The 20,426-nt window shown below is 38.7% G+C and overlaps 1 protein-coding gene across 1 annotated transcript in view; it reads left to right on the top strand.

The window, feature by feature from the left end:
- SHISA5 (shisa family member 5) overlaps window positions 1–17,142 on the top strand; it is a gene marked incomplete at its 5' end in the record, with an annotated part of 18,782 nt that extends 1,640 nt beyond the window's left edge. The window contains 3 exons of the mRNA XM_009329275.1: window positions 12,861–12,976; window positions 14,031–14,249; window positions 16,222–17,142. Coding sequence (XP_009327550.1) covers window positions 12,861–12,976; window positions 14,031–14,249; window positions 16,222–16,301 — 415 coding nt within the window. The remainder of the gene's footprint in view (window positions 1–12,860; window positions 12,977–14,030; window positions 14,250–16,221) is intronic.
- Between the last annotated feature and the right edge of the window lie 3,284 nt (window positions 17,143–20,426).

The following is a 20,426-nucleotide window of genomic DNA, read 5'->3' as shown; positions in this document are numbered from 1 at the left end:
CCCCGCCGCCCGGGAATGGCATGGTGCGGCGGGTACCGGGGGCCGTGCTCGTTCTCTGGCGTAGCTGAGTGGAGCACCCCGCGTTGTATAACCCATAGGCGTACCTTTCTGCGTTCTATACGCGGTAGGAAGGAAGCCTCGCTAGAGGCACCGAATGGTAGCGCTGCCGTGGTATGCGCCAGGACGTGGATGCGGAGAGCGTAAATGGATGTCTTGCATCCCTGGTCTCTTGACCCAGTAGTCTTCCACAAGGAAAGGCTTGACGTAACAAATGTTTTGGAGGAGGGATGCCCCTTCTTCTCTGCTAGGCTGATGGACCCGTCTTGCCTATCTTCAAATGCGTGGTTCAAGTAAAGCAGGTGTGAGCCTCATCTTGCAGTCAGTGTTCACTCTTGATGCATTTTTAGTTGAAAGACAGAAAAAAAACTTCCACATCTTTGGGGCTGCAGAGATATTGAATCTGTTGGAGTAATAAAGGTTAAATATAAACAATGTAATAAATACCTTTTTTTCCATGCCGACAAGCACAGTTACTGAAAAGTACAGAAAATGAAAGAATATAGTCTTCTAAAAAACAAACAAAACCAAAAAAGCCCAGCACAATTGCTAAAGGAATTGTAACCTTGCATTTGTAAATGACAGAAAACATTTAGGAAGTAGCAGCTAAGTTGCTTTAATTATCTTTGTTTTTAACTATGGAATATCTAAAAAGAGAATCATTGATGTCTCACCTTGAGAAAATGGGTCATTAGTGACTTCTCTTTTTTCCTTTTTTACAGCTTTGAAAAATTAATGTGTTAGGCCTTTGCACAGACTTAACATCAAGCTTACTTTCTGGTTAGGCAATTTTAATAGAAAGATGGTAATTATTCACAGAAATATCACCCTTGAAAAGCCACCCGGTTGTAACTCCAGAGGAAAACCACAGCCCATAACTTTCCAAAGTGGCTAATGACTTTGGGTGTCCGATTTAGGGTGTTTCAACATCGGGAATGGAAGTGAGTAGGACTTTCTGTGACTGCAGTCAGTGGGACACGGAGTAGGTTTCTGTTTCATTACAGACTCTGCCCAGGTTTTTGTGTGGTGTGTGCTGGGGTTTTTGGGTGGGTTTTTGTTTTTTAACCACGCAGTAAGCTGTATTCCTTCTGGAAGAGTTGTCCCTGGTTTCTGCCTGCAAGGTATACTCCACCCTCTTGCTCCACTCTAATTTCTTTTAAAAGACAAGTTTTACATTGTTTCTTGATGACTATGTTTATTTAATACTTCACTGTGTGGAGAGGAGGGCTGATGTCAGTTGAGATATTTCTTTGTATCTCCCAGCAAGGTGAGCATAGTCTTTGAACAGTTTATAATAGGAGGAGAGGCAACAAAGGGCAACTTCCTTTAGTGCCCTGTTCTTTCTCATGAGTTGCAAATACTACCTTTGACACTGCCCTTCAAAAAAGGAGGTGATGGTTTCCTGGCATTAAAGGGTCAGGAAGCATTTAGTTCCTCATTCTCGCATCGGGCTTATTCCTAGATCAAGTTACTATTCTCTCTCGCCTTGCTCATAAATCCTGACTTTTTAAGAGAATTTCACCTCTCTGAGGGTTTGTCACAAACTGCGTGTGGACTTGCCACTGGGCTGAGTGAGCTGGGGTCTCTCTTCTCCCTGCTTGGAAAACCTGCCACAGTTACTCTCTAATTCTACGGGACAGTGTTAGGGAAGGGTTAGTGGTGGTATGTATGTTCTTCCTAGTCTTGTCTAGCTGAGTTTTTAGTTTGCTTGTGCTTTTGCTTTTTTTGCTGTGTTTATTCTGAGGTCTTCTGCAGAAGTACAAACAAAGCACCAGGTTTTTAGTAGGTTTCTTTTTATTAGTATCCTTTAATGTTAATATCTTTCAGTATTTAATATTGAGTATCAAGTGCTGTTGAGGCAGGGGTGCGAGACGCTTTGGGCAACCCTATTAAGTGCAGCGCACAGTGCAGGCAGTTCATGTCCTATAATCTTCTTTTGGACATTTTAAAGACAATAAATGACATTCCTTTGGAGCGTCTTAATAATGTACTTTCAAGTGCTTGGAAGCATTGTGCTTCCCAGAACACTTGCATTTGGAAGCAAATGTAAGCATTTCAGGAAAAGTATAAAAGTAGGCATTAACTCAGATTGAGGCTTTTTCCACTGTTGATCAAGCCTTAAAGATCATTTGGATCTTTAGGTCAGAGTGTAGGCATAGGTTTCATACCACTAACCTTGTTAAATTTGCCACCATTTTTCCTTGAATGTAAAATGACCATACACAATTTTTACAATTTTTGCTGCTAGTGAATGCATTGTAGCAAGGATTTACTACGAGTATTGATTGTAAAATGAATCTTGCTGGTTTCTCCCCCCCCCCCCCCCCTTTTAATTGGATTACTGAATTTTCCCCTGTTTTGCTCTGGTTTCAAAGATGGATTGTGAGTAGTAAGTTTAATTTAGTTGTTTTTCCCCTTTCATTCTGCAGTACGTAGTAGTATTGCTTTAAGAACCAGTGCAAAAAGCAGAGCACTGATTCACTGGAACAGTTGTCAAAATTTGCACTGGTAACATGGTTATTTAGCCTTGGTATGCCAATTTTCCAATAGTGACCCTTACTGGAAAAGGAAATTAGATGACTCACATCCACAATTCAACTAATTGTGAAGTATTTGAGTGTTTAAGGAGGTGGAGCAATTCAGAACATCTGTATCAGAGTTACAGAAGAAAATAATGTAGTTGGGACAGCTGATACCAGTCTTTCTAAATGGAAACAAAACTTCAAATTGTCTTTGTACACAGTTAATTGGACTCTGTTTCTGAATTAATTTCAGCCTTGAAGTTACAGCAGATTGTGTAACAGATACAGTAATGCTTGAGAAAAGGCTGTTCATCCTGATGTGATGAGAAGAGGGAGGCAGAATGACAGTCTTCCTGGGAAGCCTCAGCTGGCAGAGACAGGACAGCCTTCTTCGAATGAGTGCATCCCCAGTCTGGTTTTGTCATGGGCTCATCAGTGTGTTGTCTTGTGACTTGGTTCTCCTGTTGAGAAATTGGGAAAATCCATGTCATTCTGCCTGCCTTTGATTGAAATGCAGCATCTGCAATCTGCTACATGCATAAATTGGCAAAACCAGTAAATTTCTAACTGTGGAAGATGTGATTACCCTAATTTGCTGTCTCTCAATTTAGATGTTTTTAAGCATATGCTTTCTCCATAGACAACGTAAAAAATACTGTGATGTTGAACTACATCCCATTTCTCCTTCTGTTCCCCATCACTGTCAGAGACTTCAGTTCACACTTTACGCTGTATTTGGATGCTCCAGCATCTGTAATAGGCTGCCGATGATAAGAAAATAAATTAGGAAGATTATTCATTGGAAAAGAACTTCTAGAAATGGAAGCAGTCTCTAGTTAATGAGCAGAGGATTTCTTTTCCAGTACTGGTGCTCAATATTTTCTGTAGTAAATGAGTTAAACTGCATACAGAGCCCTTTCTGTAAGGCTTGCTTTCAGACACAGGCTAATCTCACCAAGGAATGTAAGCTTCTTGTGTAGAAACAATTGAGATTTGGATTTGAAGCTATGTAAAAAATTGTTCTGTGGTTTTTTTACTAGCCTGAAAAGTAAATACAAGCTTGCACAATTCGTAATTGTAACTTGTGTTACAATAACGCTCGTAACAGAGCGTTTGGTTTTGTGTTCGCTGTATTCTCAGTGAAGAAGCTACTTAAAGCTGACAAAGCAGTTGTGAGTTGCCATTAATGATTTCTCAGCTGCCTGCTTCAGGCAGCGGGCTTAATGCTCATGCAGGTTCATTTACTCTGAAACCAAGATGGAAGGAGAGATTGAAAAATGCTGTCCTGGCTCAAGAGGCAGATGTGCACGGTTGGGTTAGCATGCTCTTCTAACTACAGAAGACTGTTTCATGGCAAAAACAAAGACAACCTGGCCTAAACATGCAAAGGCACAGTAAGATTAATCACTTGGATTACATTCAGGAGTTCATTTTTCTGTGGGTGTGTGCTTCATTGACTGTATATACTTACTAGGGTAGAGTGTTCCCTCTTCTAACTCTGTGGGCTTTGCTGTGCCTCTACACAGCGTAACTCTGAAAACACTAAATTTTTAACATACAGGTTGACTCTGGAGAGAGCTTGTCAAAGCAGCCCCAGGCAGGTAACCCTCAGAGAAGGATCCTGTAGCCTGAGAAACAGAGAATCCTTCCTTGAAAACACGGTTAAAAGACCATGATTGTTATTTAGTAGGATCTATGAAAGTTTGAGCATGTGGGTTCCAAAGCTGGCTCCAGCTCTGCCATTTCATATACTTCCATAAAATAGCCATGGCCTGAGGTATAGCCAGATGTATTTGCAATAGATTGTGTTGTAGATGTATTGTGGGAAGAGGAGAATAGATGTATTGTAATGGGAGGAGGAGAATGTCCTTAAATTGCCTAGCCTTTTAAAACTGCAGTTGTAGTGTCTTCTGTGAAATGAACGAATTAGTTTAATTTCAGGAAATTTGCAATTGTACAGAGATTGGTCTTTTGACAAAGTCTATTTTTATTAAAAACATTTTATACCATTCATTTTTAATGTGATAATCCTCTCCGTGTTTGTTAGCGTGATCTCTGGCTCTCAATTCCACTGAGAGGGAATCTTAAAAACCTCTATTTTTTTAAGTTATGGAAGGAACCAGTCATCAGAGTCACTTCTGTGGCTTTTCTTACGAAACTCTTGTTAATGATGAATACCATTTAAAAGGAGAAGTAGTGGTTGGCCAGATGTGACCTCTACTGCAGAGGTCTGTTCTTATTTGTGCAGTGATAGATTTTCCTTGATGATCCTCATTGTGCTGGATGAGTAATACTTCTCCCAAAGAGAGGGAGAGTGAAGCAGCGTGTCAGTTCATGGTAGCATACGATAATTAATTTACCTAATTCAAACTTTGCTCCTGCCTGAACACAGTGTTTCTAACTTTTATATACTGTCCTGGTTTTCGGCAGTTAATTTCTAATAATAGTTGCTGGCTCAGGTTAAACCACGACATATATGTAGTGACATATGAGTAACGTGGGTAGAGAAAAAGGCGTGTTTCATGTAAGAGCTGGGTGTACGGTAAGCGAAGCTGGTGGGTGTAACCTAGTCTAAACTTCCTTTGATTGCAGTTTCAGTGTGTTTGGCAAGTCATACACCGGGTTGCAATTTGCCAGAAAAAAAACCCTTTTTTAATTTTTATTTTATTTTATTTAAAACTTTAACTCTTTAGCCAAGTCAGTTTCTAATTAGTTGCTTAAATCTGCTTTCTAGAATTAGTATGGTTTTGGCAGTAGCAAATTTGTAGTATTGCAGTTGTTGTTTATGTGGGGAAAATTTTCTGTGGTACTTAATTTTTTCAGTCAAACTTGTTCTATTAATTCAGTTAACCATTTCAGAAAAATACCTCCCATTGCCTTTATGTTGGTCCCAAATTTTAATTAGGGTGGGGGTAACATCCTGTATCGTTGAACTGGGACCCTAACGAAAGGAGGCAAACTGACTTACCTTGTTTGCCTTAAATATCTGTGCCTGTAATCAATCTACATTCTCTTTTTGCCACTAAAGGAGCATTTTAAATTTATTGTCTGTAGAAGTAAGTGCTTTGTATTGTGTTTAAGGACAGTTTTTATGCTGAGGGTCCAATGGACTTGTCTGAAATTGTCTTGTGACCTGCATGAAGCTGCAGTGTTAATTCTTGCACTGTTGATGAAAGACTTTAGTCCCTCTGAATGCAGCTCTGACTTTTCCCCTTCTTGTTACATGCATATTTTTAGTGTGCCAGTTACCTACAACAATTATTCTCAAATGTCTACAAAGTAGACAATAGTAGATTTCCTGGGAAACTTCCCTGGAAAATTGTATTTTTAGCATGCATTACAAAGGAATTTATGTAAATAGACATATTTAGTACAAGTGAACTGTTACTAGATCAAGAAGAGATGCTTGTATACATCTTCCATAATAACCTGTTGGATCCGGGTGTTGGATGTCTGAGTAAAACCACAAACTCCAGGAAGTTCCCTCCCTGCCACTTTCTCACATAGGCTCTTGAAGAGCTTGTTGTGCTAAAGCTGTTAACATGTTACTTGAAAAAATAGAGAAGTTAGTGTCTTTTAAAAAAGTAGTAATTAACTTTACTTCCAGTAGGTCTTTGTGTATGAAATTAAAGTTTATTATTTTGGGCTTAAAGTATCCCACATCAGCTTCCTATTTGAACAAATAGAAAAAGGACCCATTCAGTACATATTTAGCAAACTTTTTCTCAAAAGACTCTTGCATTCTTTTTCTGTAACGCTTTTGCAGTTGCAGGGCTTCTTGGCTTACCATGGCATTATTGTTGTTGCTTTAGTATTGGTTCTCATGCCAGAGCTGGTTTGGCTGATGCTAAGGGTCACTGGGCTGTGCTCAGCTGTGTAGGTTTGTCCTGACTTCAGGGACGTAGTTCAGGGTTGTTTAGACTGCAGGTAAGCAGAGGTGTCCCAGGGATTGTTTCAGGGGGCTCCTGGTGCGAACTCTACTTCTTTTTGGGGGTACCCAGAAAGAACTATGGAAAGTTGTGATAAGTTTTAGTGGTTTTCAGTGGCAGTTAATCTGTGTCCACACTAGAGCAGTTCAGCAGTTTACAATTAGTGATGACTTGAGCTGGTACCACAGTGATGGGTTAGCCAAAATGAGATGAAACCATTTTCTTCATGTTAAGGAACTGTACGTGGGCAGGACCCTAGAAGGGATGCTCTCAAGTGCTAACTTGAGTTAACATTTGTCTGAAAGACCAATGCAGATGTCACAGTTCCAGTCCACACTTCACTGTGTTACATAGCTTATAAAATGACGTAGCAGTTACTCAAATCTGCCAGTCTTATGACACTATCAAGATTTCATAATTGTGAAACCATGCCATTCAGTCTGAGTCTTAAGTTGCCTGTGGCCCACCACAGGAATCACTGGACCCTTGTTTCTTAGACACTTCTTGATCATGTAGAGATCTCGTTTTGGGGAGGTGGCCCCTGGGTAAAATGGCTGGAGCAGGCCATGGCTGACACCAGCAATTAGTGTGATTGCACCTGGACTATGAGGCTTAACTATACAGTGTATATTTTGATTGTCCGCACGGGCTGAAGCGCCTGTGGGCCAAAACCCAGCTGTGCTAAAATAGGCTGGTCAGTCTATCTGTTAAAGTCATGCTAATGTTTTCCTGTGAGTATTAACCTCACAGAAGTTTACTTTTTGTGTAATAGTAAATGTTTTTTTGAGTCCCTAGCAATTTGGTTCTTATGTTTTGAATCTTCATGCTAAAATACTAAACTGAGGAAGTGTGTTGTTTGTAAAGTTGTAAAAACTAATCCCTCTGAAAGACTCTTGGGAAGTCATATTGCTTTATCTTTTTTTTTTTTTTTTTTTAAAGTTTGTCCTTTATTTTCCTGCTAAGCTTTGGAGGCAGTATGTTGCATTGTATGGTTGTTACTAAAACATTGAACTTAGGAAAGCATCTTAGTCTAGGCGCCTGTTTGGTCATGCCTTATAACCTGAGTCAGTGCAAGTCTGGACATTTACCATTCTGTCACATTTCTGGGAACTGTATCCTGTTCTGGAGCAGTAAAGAACAATATGTGTATATTCTTTTTTTTTTTTTAGACTTTTAGGAATGGCTTAAATTATCTTCTGAAGTCTTTCCAGACCACCCTGTGTTACAGCCGTAACTCAGTACTTGTAAATGTTTGTTTTTAAAATCGGCCGTGCCTTTGAAAAGGGCCCTGCCAACATGTTTCTTGTAGCATGCAACAAATCCTGGAACAGATTAAAACTTGCGAAATAAATAGGTGCTTAAAGTAATTTTTCAGAACTAGGTGGTCTCGTTGTTGTTCATTTGGGTATTTTTTCTTTTTTAAAGACAAAAGTTGCAGTGTGTCCCATTGTCATGAATACATAGATATGCAAAAACTTTCTTTACAGCAGATGTCCAAATGTCCCAACTTAAGTGATTCAAACTATTAAGGAGGTTTAAAAATACGTTGCTGGAATTGAAACTTGGATATTTTAAAAGGCCTTAAATACACTCAAAGCATTTTATGTTATTTTTCCAGTTGACAGTGTTCAAGATTGAGATATCCGATATGAACAACTGCCTTGAGAATTAACTTCTACAAATAGTACTATTTAGATCCTTGGTTTGACTTTTTAATATGTCCATTGCATCTCATTCAGTACCAAAAGGGGTAAAACAGGCGCTAAGCACATAACTCCCTTTATGTGAACTGATACCTTTAAAGTTGTCTAATTATTCAAAATATGTAAGGTGAGTCTGCGAGCTATGCTCATTGCACATAAAATTTAGTGCTTGCCAAAGGTGACAGAATAGGGGTAGAAGTGGAGTTAGGGCAAGGAAGGAGAGAGGTGGCGGTAGGAAAGGGCAAGGAGTCGTCTCTTCATATTTACTTTCCCATGTATTTTATGAGAAGTTGCAGTTTATCATTGCTGCAGTAAAACTGCTATTAGGTTTGGTTTTGCTCTCAATTTTGTTTTCTAATTATTGGCAAAAGTTAGCTTTTATGTGAAGAGAAAGAAGCAGGAAATGGCAGTGAATGAGCTCAAGCTGTTTATAACAGTGTGTGCTTTATTTAGAGACTATGGTGTATATATAATGTGGGACTCTGGAAACTCGTGTTCAAACCGTGACGCCAGCAGAGCATTCTGATCTGGTGCTATGGCCGCCCTGATTTCTGCAGTCTGACATTTGTTTGCAGAATGCAGGGGGTAAGGTGTGTGTTTTGGTTTGTTTTTTGTTTAATTTCCTCATGCCTAATCTTTTTCATTTATGTATAATGCTAACAGCTGGTAATAAAACTATCATTTAATGCGAATGTATTTTTTTCCAAATATTTTCAGAGTCCTTTTAGACAGATTCATCAAGTGAAAGCAATTGAATGAAGCAGTAGTTTTGTTTAAGAAAGGAGTATAGGCTTTCTGGAGTTGGCACACTGCAAGAGTCTTTATACAGTGGATATCTTGTGTCCTGCAGCTTAGATAGTTCACTGAGTAAAGTATGCTGAGCACCATTCTGGCCTCACTTAAGTAACATCTATTAGTGGTAGCCTTCCTGCACTTTTTTCAGTAGTTTTACTAGTGGTATTTTTTCAGTAGTTTCACTAGCAGGATTTTTTCAGTAGTTTTACTAGTGGAATATTACTGAATGTTCAGGAAGAAGTGCTCAGGGCAGTACTCCTTGGGCAGTAAAAGGACAGACATTATTACAATAAGATAGTGCCTGACCATTCAGATATTCCAAAAGTTTTGATTATCAACAAATCGTTAGAAAAAAAAATATTTTTTAAGAGCTCCAGTGTTTAAGAGGGTGTTGATGCTGCAAGTTGCAAGTTCATGGCACATACTGTTTTGTTTTCTGTATATGTCATGCTACCTTCTGCTGTTTCAAGACGTTAGTCTGCATGAGCCCAAGCACTGGCAGGAGAATTATGCTTCTGCTGTAACATAGGTGATAAAAATGCCTACAGTAATCCAGATGTGTACACTCCTTAGAAAACTCTGGGAAGAACTAACTCCTGGCTGTTATTTCACTCACTGGGCTGTTTCTGAAGGCTTGTAATTTTGGTCTGTAGTAATGACACAGTATTTCAGTGGGTAGAACTGAATCACAGTGTTTACACACACAAATACAGAACAGCCCTCTAAAGTGTATACACCTGACACACCTGTACTTTAAATGTCTCCATTTAGCTCTTTAAAAGATGTATGCAAAATGTCATCATGCTGTGGTCGTGTCCTTTTAGCAAAGATGCAGACAAATGATGAAAATGCACAAGGTGTCTCTAACAACTTGGTGAAAATAAGGATATGGTAGGGTTTTTTTTCCCCTGAGCTTTGCTTTTGTCTCTTTCCTTATTAGAGGTAGTAAATACGCAGTGAGATATGTGCTTCAGTGAGCAGAAAACTGTAATTAAAAATAAGCATATGGAGTCCATGCTTCAAACTGACCAATGTTTATCTGTTGGTGGCCAGCTTGGCTGCAGATGGGCTTGTGCTGTTTTCTCTCTTGTCATATCAGAACTGAATTTGGTCGTGAAAGAGAAGGGCTCTCTGCCAGTTTCCTGCTGTGCTAGTTTATTTATGATGAGTAGATGTTTCTCTACTTTGTCTGTTTTCTCCATTTCTTAGGTTTCTTTGGTTTTGCCCAGCCTTTGCTAAAGTTCAGAGGTTTATTGTCTGTAGAAATGAAGAATTTTAGTTGTCTTTGTCAGGCCTAATCTCTTTCCTTGACACATGAATTTCTTTCCTTAGCATAGTTCACTAGCAAAAAAAGTTTGGGGTTTTTTTTTTTTCCTTCTCTGCTGGGGAAAAAGCCCAAGGAAGAACCTAGAAGACACTTTTCTGTTGTCTCTGCTAAAGTTGCTTGGTAGTAATTGTGTGTAATGGGAATGTTAACTTCCCTAGTGAGAGAGCTTTCTCAGGGTTGATGCAGAAGTGGGAACAAGAGCAAGGAAAATGCTGTTGGCACTCCACAAGTAGCAGTAATTGTAGTTAATGTTTGTCATCCTGCAGTTTCTAGAGGTTTTTGTAGTTTGTCACAGGCATTCATGCTGTTTCTTGTGAACATTGCAATCAAGATGGTTAAGTCTAATGTATGAATCCATTGTGCACACTTCTCTCTTTCTTCTCCAGCGTATATATTAATTTATATAATGAGTATCTAGTAAGGACCCTGTATAGTTAATCTAAATTCTACAGGTCACTCTCAGATCTGATCCATTTCTGCATACACAAGTATTAAGCTTGCGTTTTCAAACTAACTTGATGTATATTTGCTGTTGGCCTCATGGAAAGGAGGCAGCCTGTGTTTCAGGATGTGGTATCATTGTGTATGTTTCTCTATTCCCCGCCCCTTGAAATTGCATTTGTATCTTCCTTTTTATACCAGGCTTGAAAGAAATGGGATTTTTGGATGGAGATGAGCTGGCTGTGAACTTACTGTGCTGAAGTGAAACTAATGCTCCTGAGGATGGGGAGAGCACTTAAAAGTGGCATGGTTAGGAATGCCTTTGCATGTGCAAGTCAGCATATGAAAAACATTCTGTAAGGGTGCAAATAAATGTGACAAAGCATGCATGCATCTTTACATTTTGTAGCTGTGTTGCAATCATCTGTTTGCTTTCCTGGCAGTGTTCCTGACACAACTTCTGTGACTAAAGGAGGCTGCAGCAGTTCCTGCTTCCTGTTTTAAATGTAAATGCTTAGGTGCAGTGACCGTAGGCAATCCACAGTATTAGATTTAGTACTCGAGGAGTAAATCTATAGTGTAATATTTAGTACTTCACAAAATCAGTGCACAAGTTAGATACAGTTAGATAAAATTGTTGCTCGGATTCTTGAAAGAGATTTGACCTAAGCTTTTTCTTATAGCTGTTGCAGAAACAGAATGAAATTGATGGAACCTCTCTTAGGGGAAAAAAAATGCATTTTAAATTGAACCTGTTTTATTTGTCAATGCTTATGTTCAGTGTCCAGCTTACTGAGGGTTAAGTTGCTCTAGAAGACAGAGGTGAGGTCTTCCAAATTTGGGCTAGGGATAGAGCGATTTGCATTTCAAATGTTGTTGATACTCAAAAACAATTTTCACGTTAGATGGCTGTTTGGTAGCCAAGCGAAAATTGCTGGAGGTTCTGGACATGTGTCATTTTGTTTAAAGCTGTTAACAGGAAACTGAGCAGGAAAAAAACTAGAGTTCTGTAGCCAAAATCTCTACGAAGAAGCAAAAACAGGATGGATATGAAACCAGTTCTCTACTCATTATTTTAGAGCTTGTCGTTCATTAAAACTGACTTCCTGCAATTGTTCCCAAAACTGATGCATGGTGCATTTTTTAAGAAATAAGAATGCTGGAGACTTTGGCTTTTATGGAAGAAGAGCTTTACTGATTTCAGACAGTAGGAAACGGATCATGTGAATTAACACTTAAAAGGGAATTGTCACTGCGCATTTAATGCTTTACAGTGTTACTCTTTCTTCCCTGTGTGGTAAACAGAACTTACAAAGAGTCATCTCTGGAAGCTTTACATCTGCCTCCATCATTTGGTACTCATCACAGAGGTTAAAGCTGGTATAATCTTTGGCCTTTCTGTACTAGGTTTTGGTGGTTTAGGCAGTGTTTCTGTCTCCCATAAGGTAGTACAACATACTTGCTGTTGCCGTAAAGTTGGCAGAATTTCAGATCTTCCAAACCATGTGAAACATGGTTTCTAAGACAACTGTTTGTTTACAAATGCCAATGATCTCCAGCATGGAGAGGTCTGCTCAGTACCGAGATTGTCTCGAGATTGGGCCTGGGAGGTCTTACAACTGTGCAAAGAACTTGCTCTCACCCCAAAGTCTGGGGTGCTTCATTTCAGGCATGCCTACCTGTGTGTTCAGAGCAGTCAAGTAATGCTTGGAAAATTAAGTCATCAAACTAGTGATTTTGAAACCTTATCGCTGTAACCTGGAATACATAAAGGGCCACACAGTGGCACTAAAATAACAAGAATTGCAGTCACACTAGAATGAGAGGGACCAAAGACTCACGTTGGGTCCTTTTCATGTACAGGAGAGCGTGCTCCTTGATAGCGGTTGGTCAGCTTCCCTTGATTTAGCAGACCTGACCTCACGTAGCACTGCATTTGACAGTTGTTTCTTACTCAAATGCATGAAGTAGTAAGAGTAACACTTGAGGAGCAGCAATGTGTTTGCTACAGAAGATTAGGTTAGGTTAAAGAGGAATAAATTTGTGTGAAAGACTCTTACTACTTCTGGTGGTATCTTTCTTGCAGTTTTGGAACGCTTGTTGCGATTGGAATTACTGTTTGTGCAGTGATTATAGTTACCATTATTCTGTGCCTCACCTGTTCGTGTTGCTGTTTGTATAAAGCCTGTCGAAGACCACGGCGTAAGTACCTGTATACTTACTTTCTTTTTCACATTTTTGAACAAGACTTACTACCCCCCCCACCCCCACGAGAAAATTGTGTTCCTGTAAAAGGTGAAAATAACCTGCCTTACGTCTCTGCTACAAAAGTTGCAATACCTAAACATAAAAAAAAAGCATTTAAGCTGCTTCAGAATGTGAAGTTGCAGAGAGATGTTTTGGAATATTTTCTAAGCATTTAGAAGTTCTCTTTCCCCATCCCCCCAGTATGTGAATTGGGGGGGGGGGGGGGTTGGTTTAGGTAAGCAGGGGATAGAATGAAATTTTGAATTTTTCCCAGTCTCTTAAAAATATACCTGAAAAATACACCAAAGGCCCAGGACTGCAACAGTGCAATCTTGAGCAAAGTCTATAATTGTAGCATAAAGAGGAAGAAGATCTTGAAAATGAATCATTGCCATTTATTAGAAAGTTTTAATACTCCCTTATTCCAATAAGAGATATGAACCAATGATCCAACATCAGCCTCTACAAAAATCGATGACTTAATGTGTATTTGCCTTTCTGACTTATTTAGAGAAAGACATACTAACACATGGATGTATTAGTGTGTAGACAACGTACAAAAGGAAACTCATTTGGGCAATCATGGTAGGAGGCTCCTTATCTAATAAAGGAGATCTTTATCACCTTAATCCTTAAAAGCAGATAACATTTAAAAATGAGCAGTTTTTCCAGTCTCATACCAAATGATAGATAACTTGGCTGCAGGGTTGAGTTCCTGGTTTTTGAAGAGTCCAAGAAAAAAATTCTTTGCTCTTTGTGGTTGGGAAACAAGGAGGTAAGTTGGCTCCTATCCCAGTGTGTGAAGGCTCTCATTACCACTGAGATCAATGGAAGGATATTTAGAGGCATACTTTTCAAAATCTTTTGTGAAACTTTGAAAATGAAATCACCCAGATTTTGAAGTGAGAAATTGATCTTAAGAGAGAATGTTTTTTACATTACTGTTGTTGGCTGTCCCAGGTGATCTAGAACCACCAGCACTAACCATGTTCCTTTTGCTTGTTTGTAGCTGTTGTGACCACCACTGCTTCCACTACAGTGGTTCACGCTCCCTATCCCCAACAACAGGGAGTGCCACCCCACTACCCAGTCGCCCCATATCAAGGATATCAGCCTGTGGCTATCCAGCCACAACCGGGAATGCCGGTAGCACCGTACCCTGCACAGTATCCTCCCCCTTACCCCATGCAGCCGTCAGGACCCCCAGCTTATCACGAAACAGTGGCAGGTAAGGCAATGCTGAGTGTTTCTTTATCTCTTAAATAGCTAAAGAGACAGTTGCATTGGAGCCAATCTTGTATTATTTACATTTATTATTTTCTGTGACTATTAATGTAAATGTAAACAAATTATGTAAAACTCAAGTGATGGTGGATGCTGTAATTCACCCTTGCTGAAGTTTCCCCATCACCATTTTTATGTTAAGCATTGCAAGAGGAGATGTAGCTGGAGCTGTATTGGCAAAGTTTGGCAGTATGTGGGACTATCACTGGATCCAGTAGAATGTTTTACTAATTCAGTTGAAATTTCATATTGAAATTGAAGTCCAATTAACATATGTAGAAACATCCAACTACTATACATACCCTTTCTAATCTAATATTTGCTAGATGTTTTAATCTATACACAGATGGCATTTTCTACTAGTTCATTGCTGTGTTCTATAAACATATATTCTATGTTTATAGAATAACAAGTCTCTGATCAACTTCAGCCAAGTTTGCTGGTGACTAGCAGTTAGAATTATCGGAATCTTTTTTTTTCTTCTGCTTTCCTTCTTTCACAGCATTGTTTTCATACAGCTTTATTGTTGCTATTACTAATTCCCACTTCTGCTGGTAATAGCTGTTCTCTGAACAATTGACTCCTGGCTGTTCAGAGAGGCCAAGACTAGGCTGTTATCTGTCCTAGGATCTTCGAGCCCTCTTACAAATCACACTGTTCATCCTTCTAAGTAACAAGCAAAGTATAGTCCTGAATAGTAGATAATGCCCTTAGAAAGTAACTCTTTCATGACAACTCAAATATAAAATGTCTGTTCATGGTCTTAGGCATTTGTAAACCAGTTAGAAATTGTACATTAACAATGTGCAAACCAGTCCCACATGTAAAAATACTGACTTGGCAGGCCTGTTGACTTTATTTTTCTGCTGTAAACTCTGAAGAAGCTGTAGGTTTTATGGGATTACCCCAAAGTGCTTTGGCTGCTGCTTTATCATGTGAGGGAGCCAATAAACTAGTCACTCTGCTTCTCCTACTCTCTGGTTTCTCAAACTGTTGCTGGTTTGTTAGTTCTTAAAATATTTTTTTTCTGGGAAAATCTCAAAGCACTTTTCACGTTGCCAGCTGAGAATGCCTCAAAATGAGAGCTCTTTCCTTTATTTCTCTTGTCTATTAAGCAAGGGGCAGTCTCTTAATTAGGTCACATGCAAGGGAGAGAATACCTGCTCTGTCACCCAGGAGCCAAACCCACTCACTTTACAAGATCAGTGAAAGATAACCACACTTACACGTTCCAGGGATCTGATCAGGTGCTGCGTTATTTGAACTAACTTGAGCTATTTGACAGACCTGAAAATGAAGGTGCTGCTTGCGAGCAGCTTGTCTCAGAATACTAGAAAATAAGGATATCTTCTGAGTGATATACATCTAGTATATAAGTCAAACTCTTTAATGTGCTTGGTAGTGGTGGGATACTTTTTTCCCTTTAATTTTTTAATTAACTCTGTGACACTTACCAGGAAAGCATTTTCCCTGAAGGAATCATAAGATGCTTTCTCTAGTCCTTTTTGTTTTGCCCAGTGGTTTATTTTCACTTCTCAGCATACTATCAGGTATATCCTGTTGTTTGTGCATCTCTGACTTCCACTGGCTGTTGTTTTGGCCCAGATCTGTTCCTCTTTTTTAGACTGTTCTCCCCTGAAGGCTAACCATGTGCTTGTGGCTGCCATAATACACATGTACACTCAAGCATCAAAAAAAAAAAAAACAAACCCAAAACACAAGAACGTTTTTTGTGATCTTACTTTTGAAATACAGATGCTTTATGAGTTAGCACAAACTGTTCTCAAGTCCAATTAAAATGCTAGATAAGTTGAACCTCTTAATTGTGTGCTCAAAACAGAAGTTGCCATTACAGATGTAGAATTCAGAATGTAGATTTTATAAATCTGTTTTTTCTTGTGTTTTTGCTTTTGCAGCTGGTGCTGGAGCACCTTACCCAATCAGCCAGCCCCCTTACAACCCTGCTTATGTGGATCCTCAGAAGCCCACCTATTGAAAAGATCTTCTACTAAGCTTCTGCATACAAAACTTTTTAAAGTATAATTTGTGCTGTTTACACTGTCCAACTGTAGTATATTTTTCTGGAAGACAGCAATCTTTTGTCTAAGTAAAGTGAAAGTTAATTCAGTATCTTTTTTTTTTAAATGCTTCAAGTATGAAGAAGGAGTATTTTTCTTGCAGAAGTTGTTAATTTATACCTCAAGCAAATACAAAAAGAGATTTTGTTCTATATACAATGAGAAAAGCATGAAGAAGGAGTACTTCAGAAATAAGAACCACAATAATGTTTGCTGTGCAATAATTTTGGAAGGAATGGTCTAATATGAGCATTATCAAACACCCAAAGCTGTAGCAATCTTTTGCACAGTATTAAAACATAAAAAAACTTAATCTCTAAGAAACTACCTGATATATGTCATGTATGTTCTGCCTGTTTTGAAGCTACTATTGTTAGGTAAGCTACAGTGTAATACATTTCATTTACCATTCAAAAGGGAATTTTCTTCTTTGAAACACATTTGCCTTCAGTAAGGGGTAGCAAACCACGTTTAGTTGTCTTTGGACTAGTTGCATTTTTCTGTGCTAAATAGCATGAGTTGATAATTTCCTTGTTTTCTTTCCCAATTTTAAGGCTTAAAAACTGTGCCTTCATTGGGTGTTTTCTCAGGCCATTTTAATTTATAGCTAGGAATTAACAACAAAACCAAACTCCCTGCCACTTCGTAGAACAAATAGATCAAAAGCTGAAAATGTGAGAATTCTTCATAAAAATTATTGGACAAGTATTTATTGTCCAAATATTATTGGACAAGCTTACTTAAGTCATATGTTGTTGATGAGTTATTCTGCAGGAGAGATGGGATGTCAGAAATAGATTGGGGTTTTTAAATGCTTAGGGTTTGTCACTGTCTCTCTCTAGTGGGAACTGTAGATGGCAGGAACATAGGAATGATAGATCTGTATAAACTCAGTCTGTGTTTGAAGAATAATATGCAGGGGGTATGAGAAATCTCAGCCCAACACACAGTAGAGATTACACCTCCCTTTTATCTTCAAAAAGCTGAGCAGAAAACAAGAAGTCAAGAAAAGGAAGAGTGGTAGGATTTGGTCACAGCGAGGTAACGTGTTTTCAAGAAGGTAGTGCTTGCAGTCATGAAATGTCTTGAGACATCCTCATGACTATTACCAGTGTTTGCAAGGCTTTTGGCTCTATACACCTTGTATTGATCAAACGAATCATGATTTATTTTGTTTTAGTGTCCTCTACAATTCTATCTTTTCTAACATTGAAATACAAGTTGTTATTCCTCAGTGGAGCTATCTAGTCTGTATGTATCACTGTGACATAATTAGTGAAATAATTTTGACATCTCATACATTGATTTTACTTTTTTAGAGAGGCCATTAAGCCATTTGTCCTGCGATTCTACATTTGAGATATATTACTGTTTGAAAAACGTTGATGGTGGCATTGTTTTACCTCATATGATGGATGGAAACTGCTGCTGTCAAAGGCAACCTCATGTCTCTTCCTGATTTTTTAGTCTATTTCTGGGTTATTTCAATTCTTTTTTCAAGAAAGTCTTCAGGACATTTACAAGACACTTGTAGAAATTTTTCAGCATTGGGATTCATGACAACCTATGCCCCTCTATTACACCTCTCTAAGAGCGTTGCCGTTAATAGCGTGAAATGGTGCCAAGAAGCACTCACAGCGCATGCATGCCCTGTGTCTGTGTGTTCCTCCTCTTTCCTGCCTTGTAAGCTGCAAGATTGGGCAATGCTTCATTACACTGTTAGAAGTTATGTGAGAACAACCAAAAATGGACAGTCTCTCCTCTATGGAGGATGAAGTGTTTCCCTAGAAATCTGGAATTTTTATGTGTGGGAGGGCACTGAATAACTGCAGAAATTATTCCCTTGCTATAGATCCTACCCCTGTGTGTTTATTCATATAGAAGGAGAGCCAGAGACTATTCCATCACCTTTGTTAGCCAGCTGCCTGGACGGAGTCTGGTCGGTGAGATGCAGCCAGCGAGCACAGCTGCCGTGCAGCTTTCAGAGCACAGGTACAGCATTCTAGTGTTGGGCTTCATGAGGCGGTTACTCTGCACCACTCTTCCTTTCCTCAATCTGATGTGACAAAGCTTACAGTTCGTGGCAGTGTTAGTGGGGTTATGTTTTGGTTATGAAAGGAAAATCTGGAGTTTCATGAGAAGTTGGCTCAGTCATCTGCCATCATCCCTAAGGAAAAGACAGTAGGAAAGTAAAGTGGCAACAATAACAGAGGTCCCCAAATCTGAAGTTTTGGTGTAGATGTTGTACAGACCAAATAAATTGCCCTGAACACCACTGTATGTGGAGTGGTGGGAGGAGATGAGGGATAGGGTTAAGGAGCCTGAAAACCTACACCTTTCCTTCAGTGAACGTATGCTAATGATAACTATATACAAGTGAAGAGATGAATCATTAATATACCGGGAACTACTTAGTAGTAGTATGACTACTTCAGTTACAAAACTTGTTGAAAGAAGAGAAAATGGTCCACTTACCTCCCTTCATAATTGGAGCACTTAATCAGATCTTTTCTTATTGTTAGTGTATTAATCATCATCAACAATAAGGCGTAGGACCAAATTTTATTTAGTTCTTGTCATGCAACCTATTGAACTTGTTTTCATATAGTTAAGAAAATGGGATGGTTATAGAAAAGATGGAGAAGTTGATCCATAAACTTTTAGTTTAAGCACTACTGATGTGTCAGTCCAAGTAGCTATTGCCTTCATGTCAAACTAGTTATCCACAGTGCCGTAGGGGAGGGGGAATGGAATTAAAATTTTAAATGTTGAAAGAGTATATGTTAAATTTTTTTTAATTCTGTAAGTGCCTTTGTTTCAGAAATGTTTTGTGAAATTAAATACAGTAGAATATTCTGTTGTACTGAATTTACTAGATAATCATTGTTGATTTTATTACATACTGTAACCTAGCTTTGTATGTTGTTTGTAGTTTAAATGTAAGTATTCAAAAGAAATAGCATAAACTCTATGCACCTTTGTAATAAATGCAGTGTTTGAAGTATATTCTATCAATTTCATTTCCTTAGCCTCAATTTGTTTACTATGTACGAGTGTATCTGCAAAGCTACATTTTACTTCATTGTGTGTGACAGCTAGTGTTACCAAGTGTACTTTAAGTCACCTTGTATCATGAATATCACTTTTGGTAGTGGAGACTGAAGGCTGATCAAAATTACAGATCACAACATAAAGCAAGGACAATATAAACTCCTGAATGATACTCTGACAGTATGTCTCAAAGCTAATCTCAAATGATTGCTTCTAAGGCCTTGTCTAGCCTAAGGAGTAAATTAAATGCATGAAGTTTGCATTACCTAACAAATCCCAAGACATTTGAAAAGTCTAGTGTAGACATGATGGTAGACTTCAAAGAAGTCTATAATTTGATTAAAGTTCTCAACATGTATTTTGACTTGTGTGTTGAATATCATGCCTTGTTTATCAACTTGACCGATTCAACATGTGGTAAGTGATGTTTTCTACTCTGTGTGAAAACATTTTTGCTGAGGTTTTTGTGTACTTTCAATAGTTTTGAAAAAAATGCTTTTGAAAGGTTGTATTCATGCCTCTGACTCATTAGCCTTTCACTTGAATATATTTTCTTTGAGTAGGTCAAGAATGCTTTTTATAAGACAACAAGTAGTACTGAATTGGTTGAGGGTGTTCAGTATATAATCATTATCACCTTGAATTGCCAGCTAATTTTCCAATGTAGGATTTAAAAGAAAAGTGTGGGGGGGAACAAACAAACAAAAATCCCCAACATTCCCCTCCTCCCCCCTTTTCTGAAAGAGTTGTTTATCATGGAATAATCTGGTAGTTTTGTAATGTTACTTCTTGAATTTGTTGGAGTTTCAGCTGCAGGCTGATAATGTGTTGCAGGTGAAAGGTAGATCATTTCACTCCCAATTTTATTTCACGTTTTCCCAGCAGAATTTCTGTTAGTTGACTGGGGACAGCAGGCTAAATGTGTGCTCCTAAAAACCTAAATCTAGAAAACAAATATAATTAATGTTTGGGCTAGAAATTACACCAGGAAA

This window comes from Pygoscelis adeliae, unplaced genomic scaffold (assembly GCF_000699105.1).
Source record: "Pygoscelis adeliae isolate BGI_AS28 unplaced genomic scaffold, ASM69910v1 Scaffold277, whole genome shotgun sequence".
NCBI lineage: Eukaryota > Metazoa > Chordata > Aves > Sphenisciformes > Spheniscidae > Pygoscelis > Pygoscelis adeliae.
Note: the sequence above shows the minus strand (reverse complement) of the source record. Positions and strands in the feature narration are given on the sequence as shown.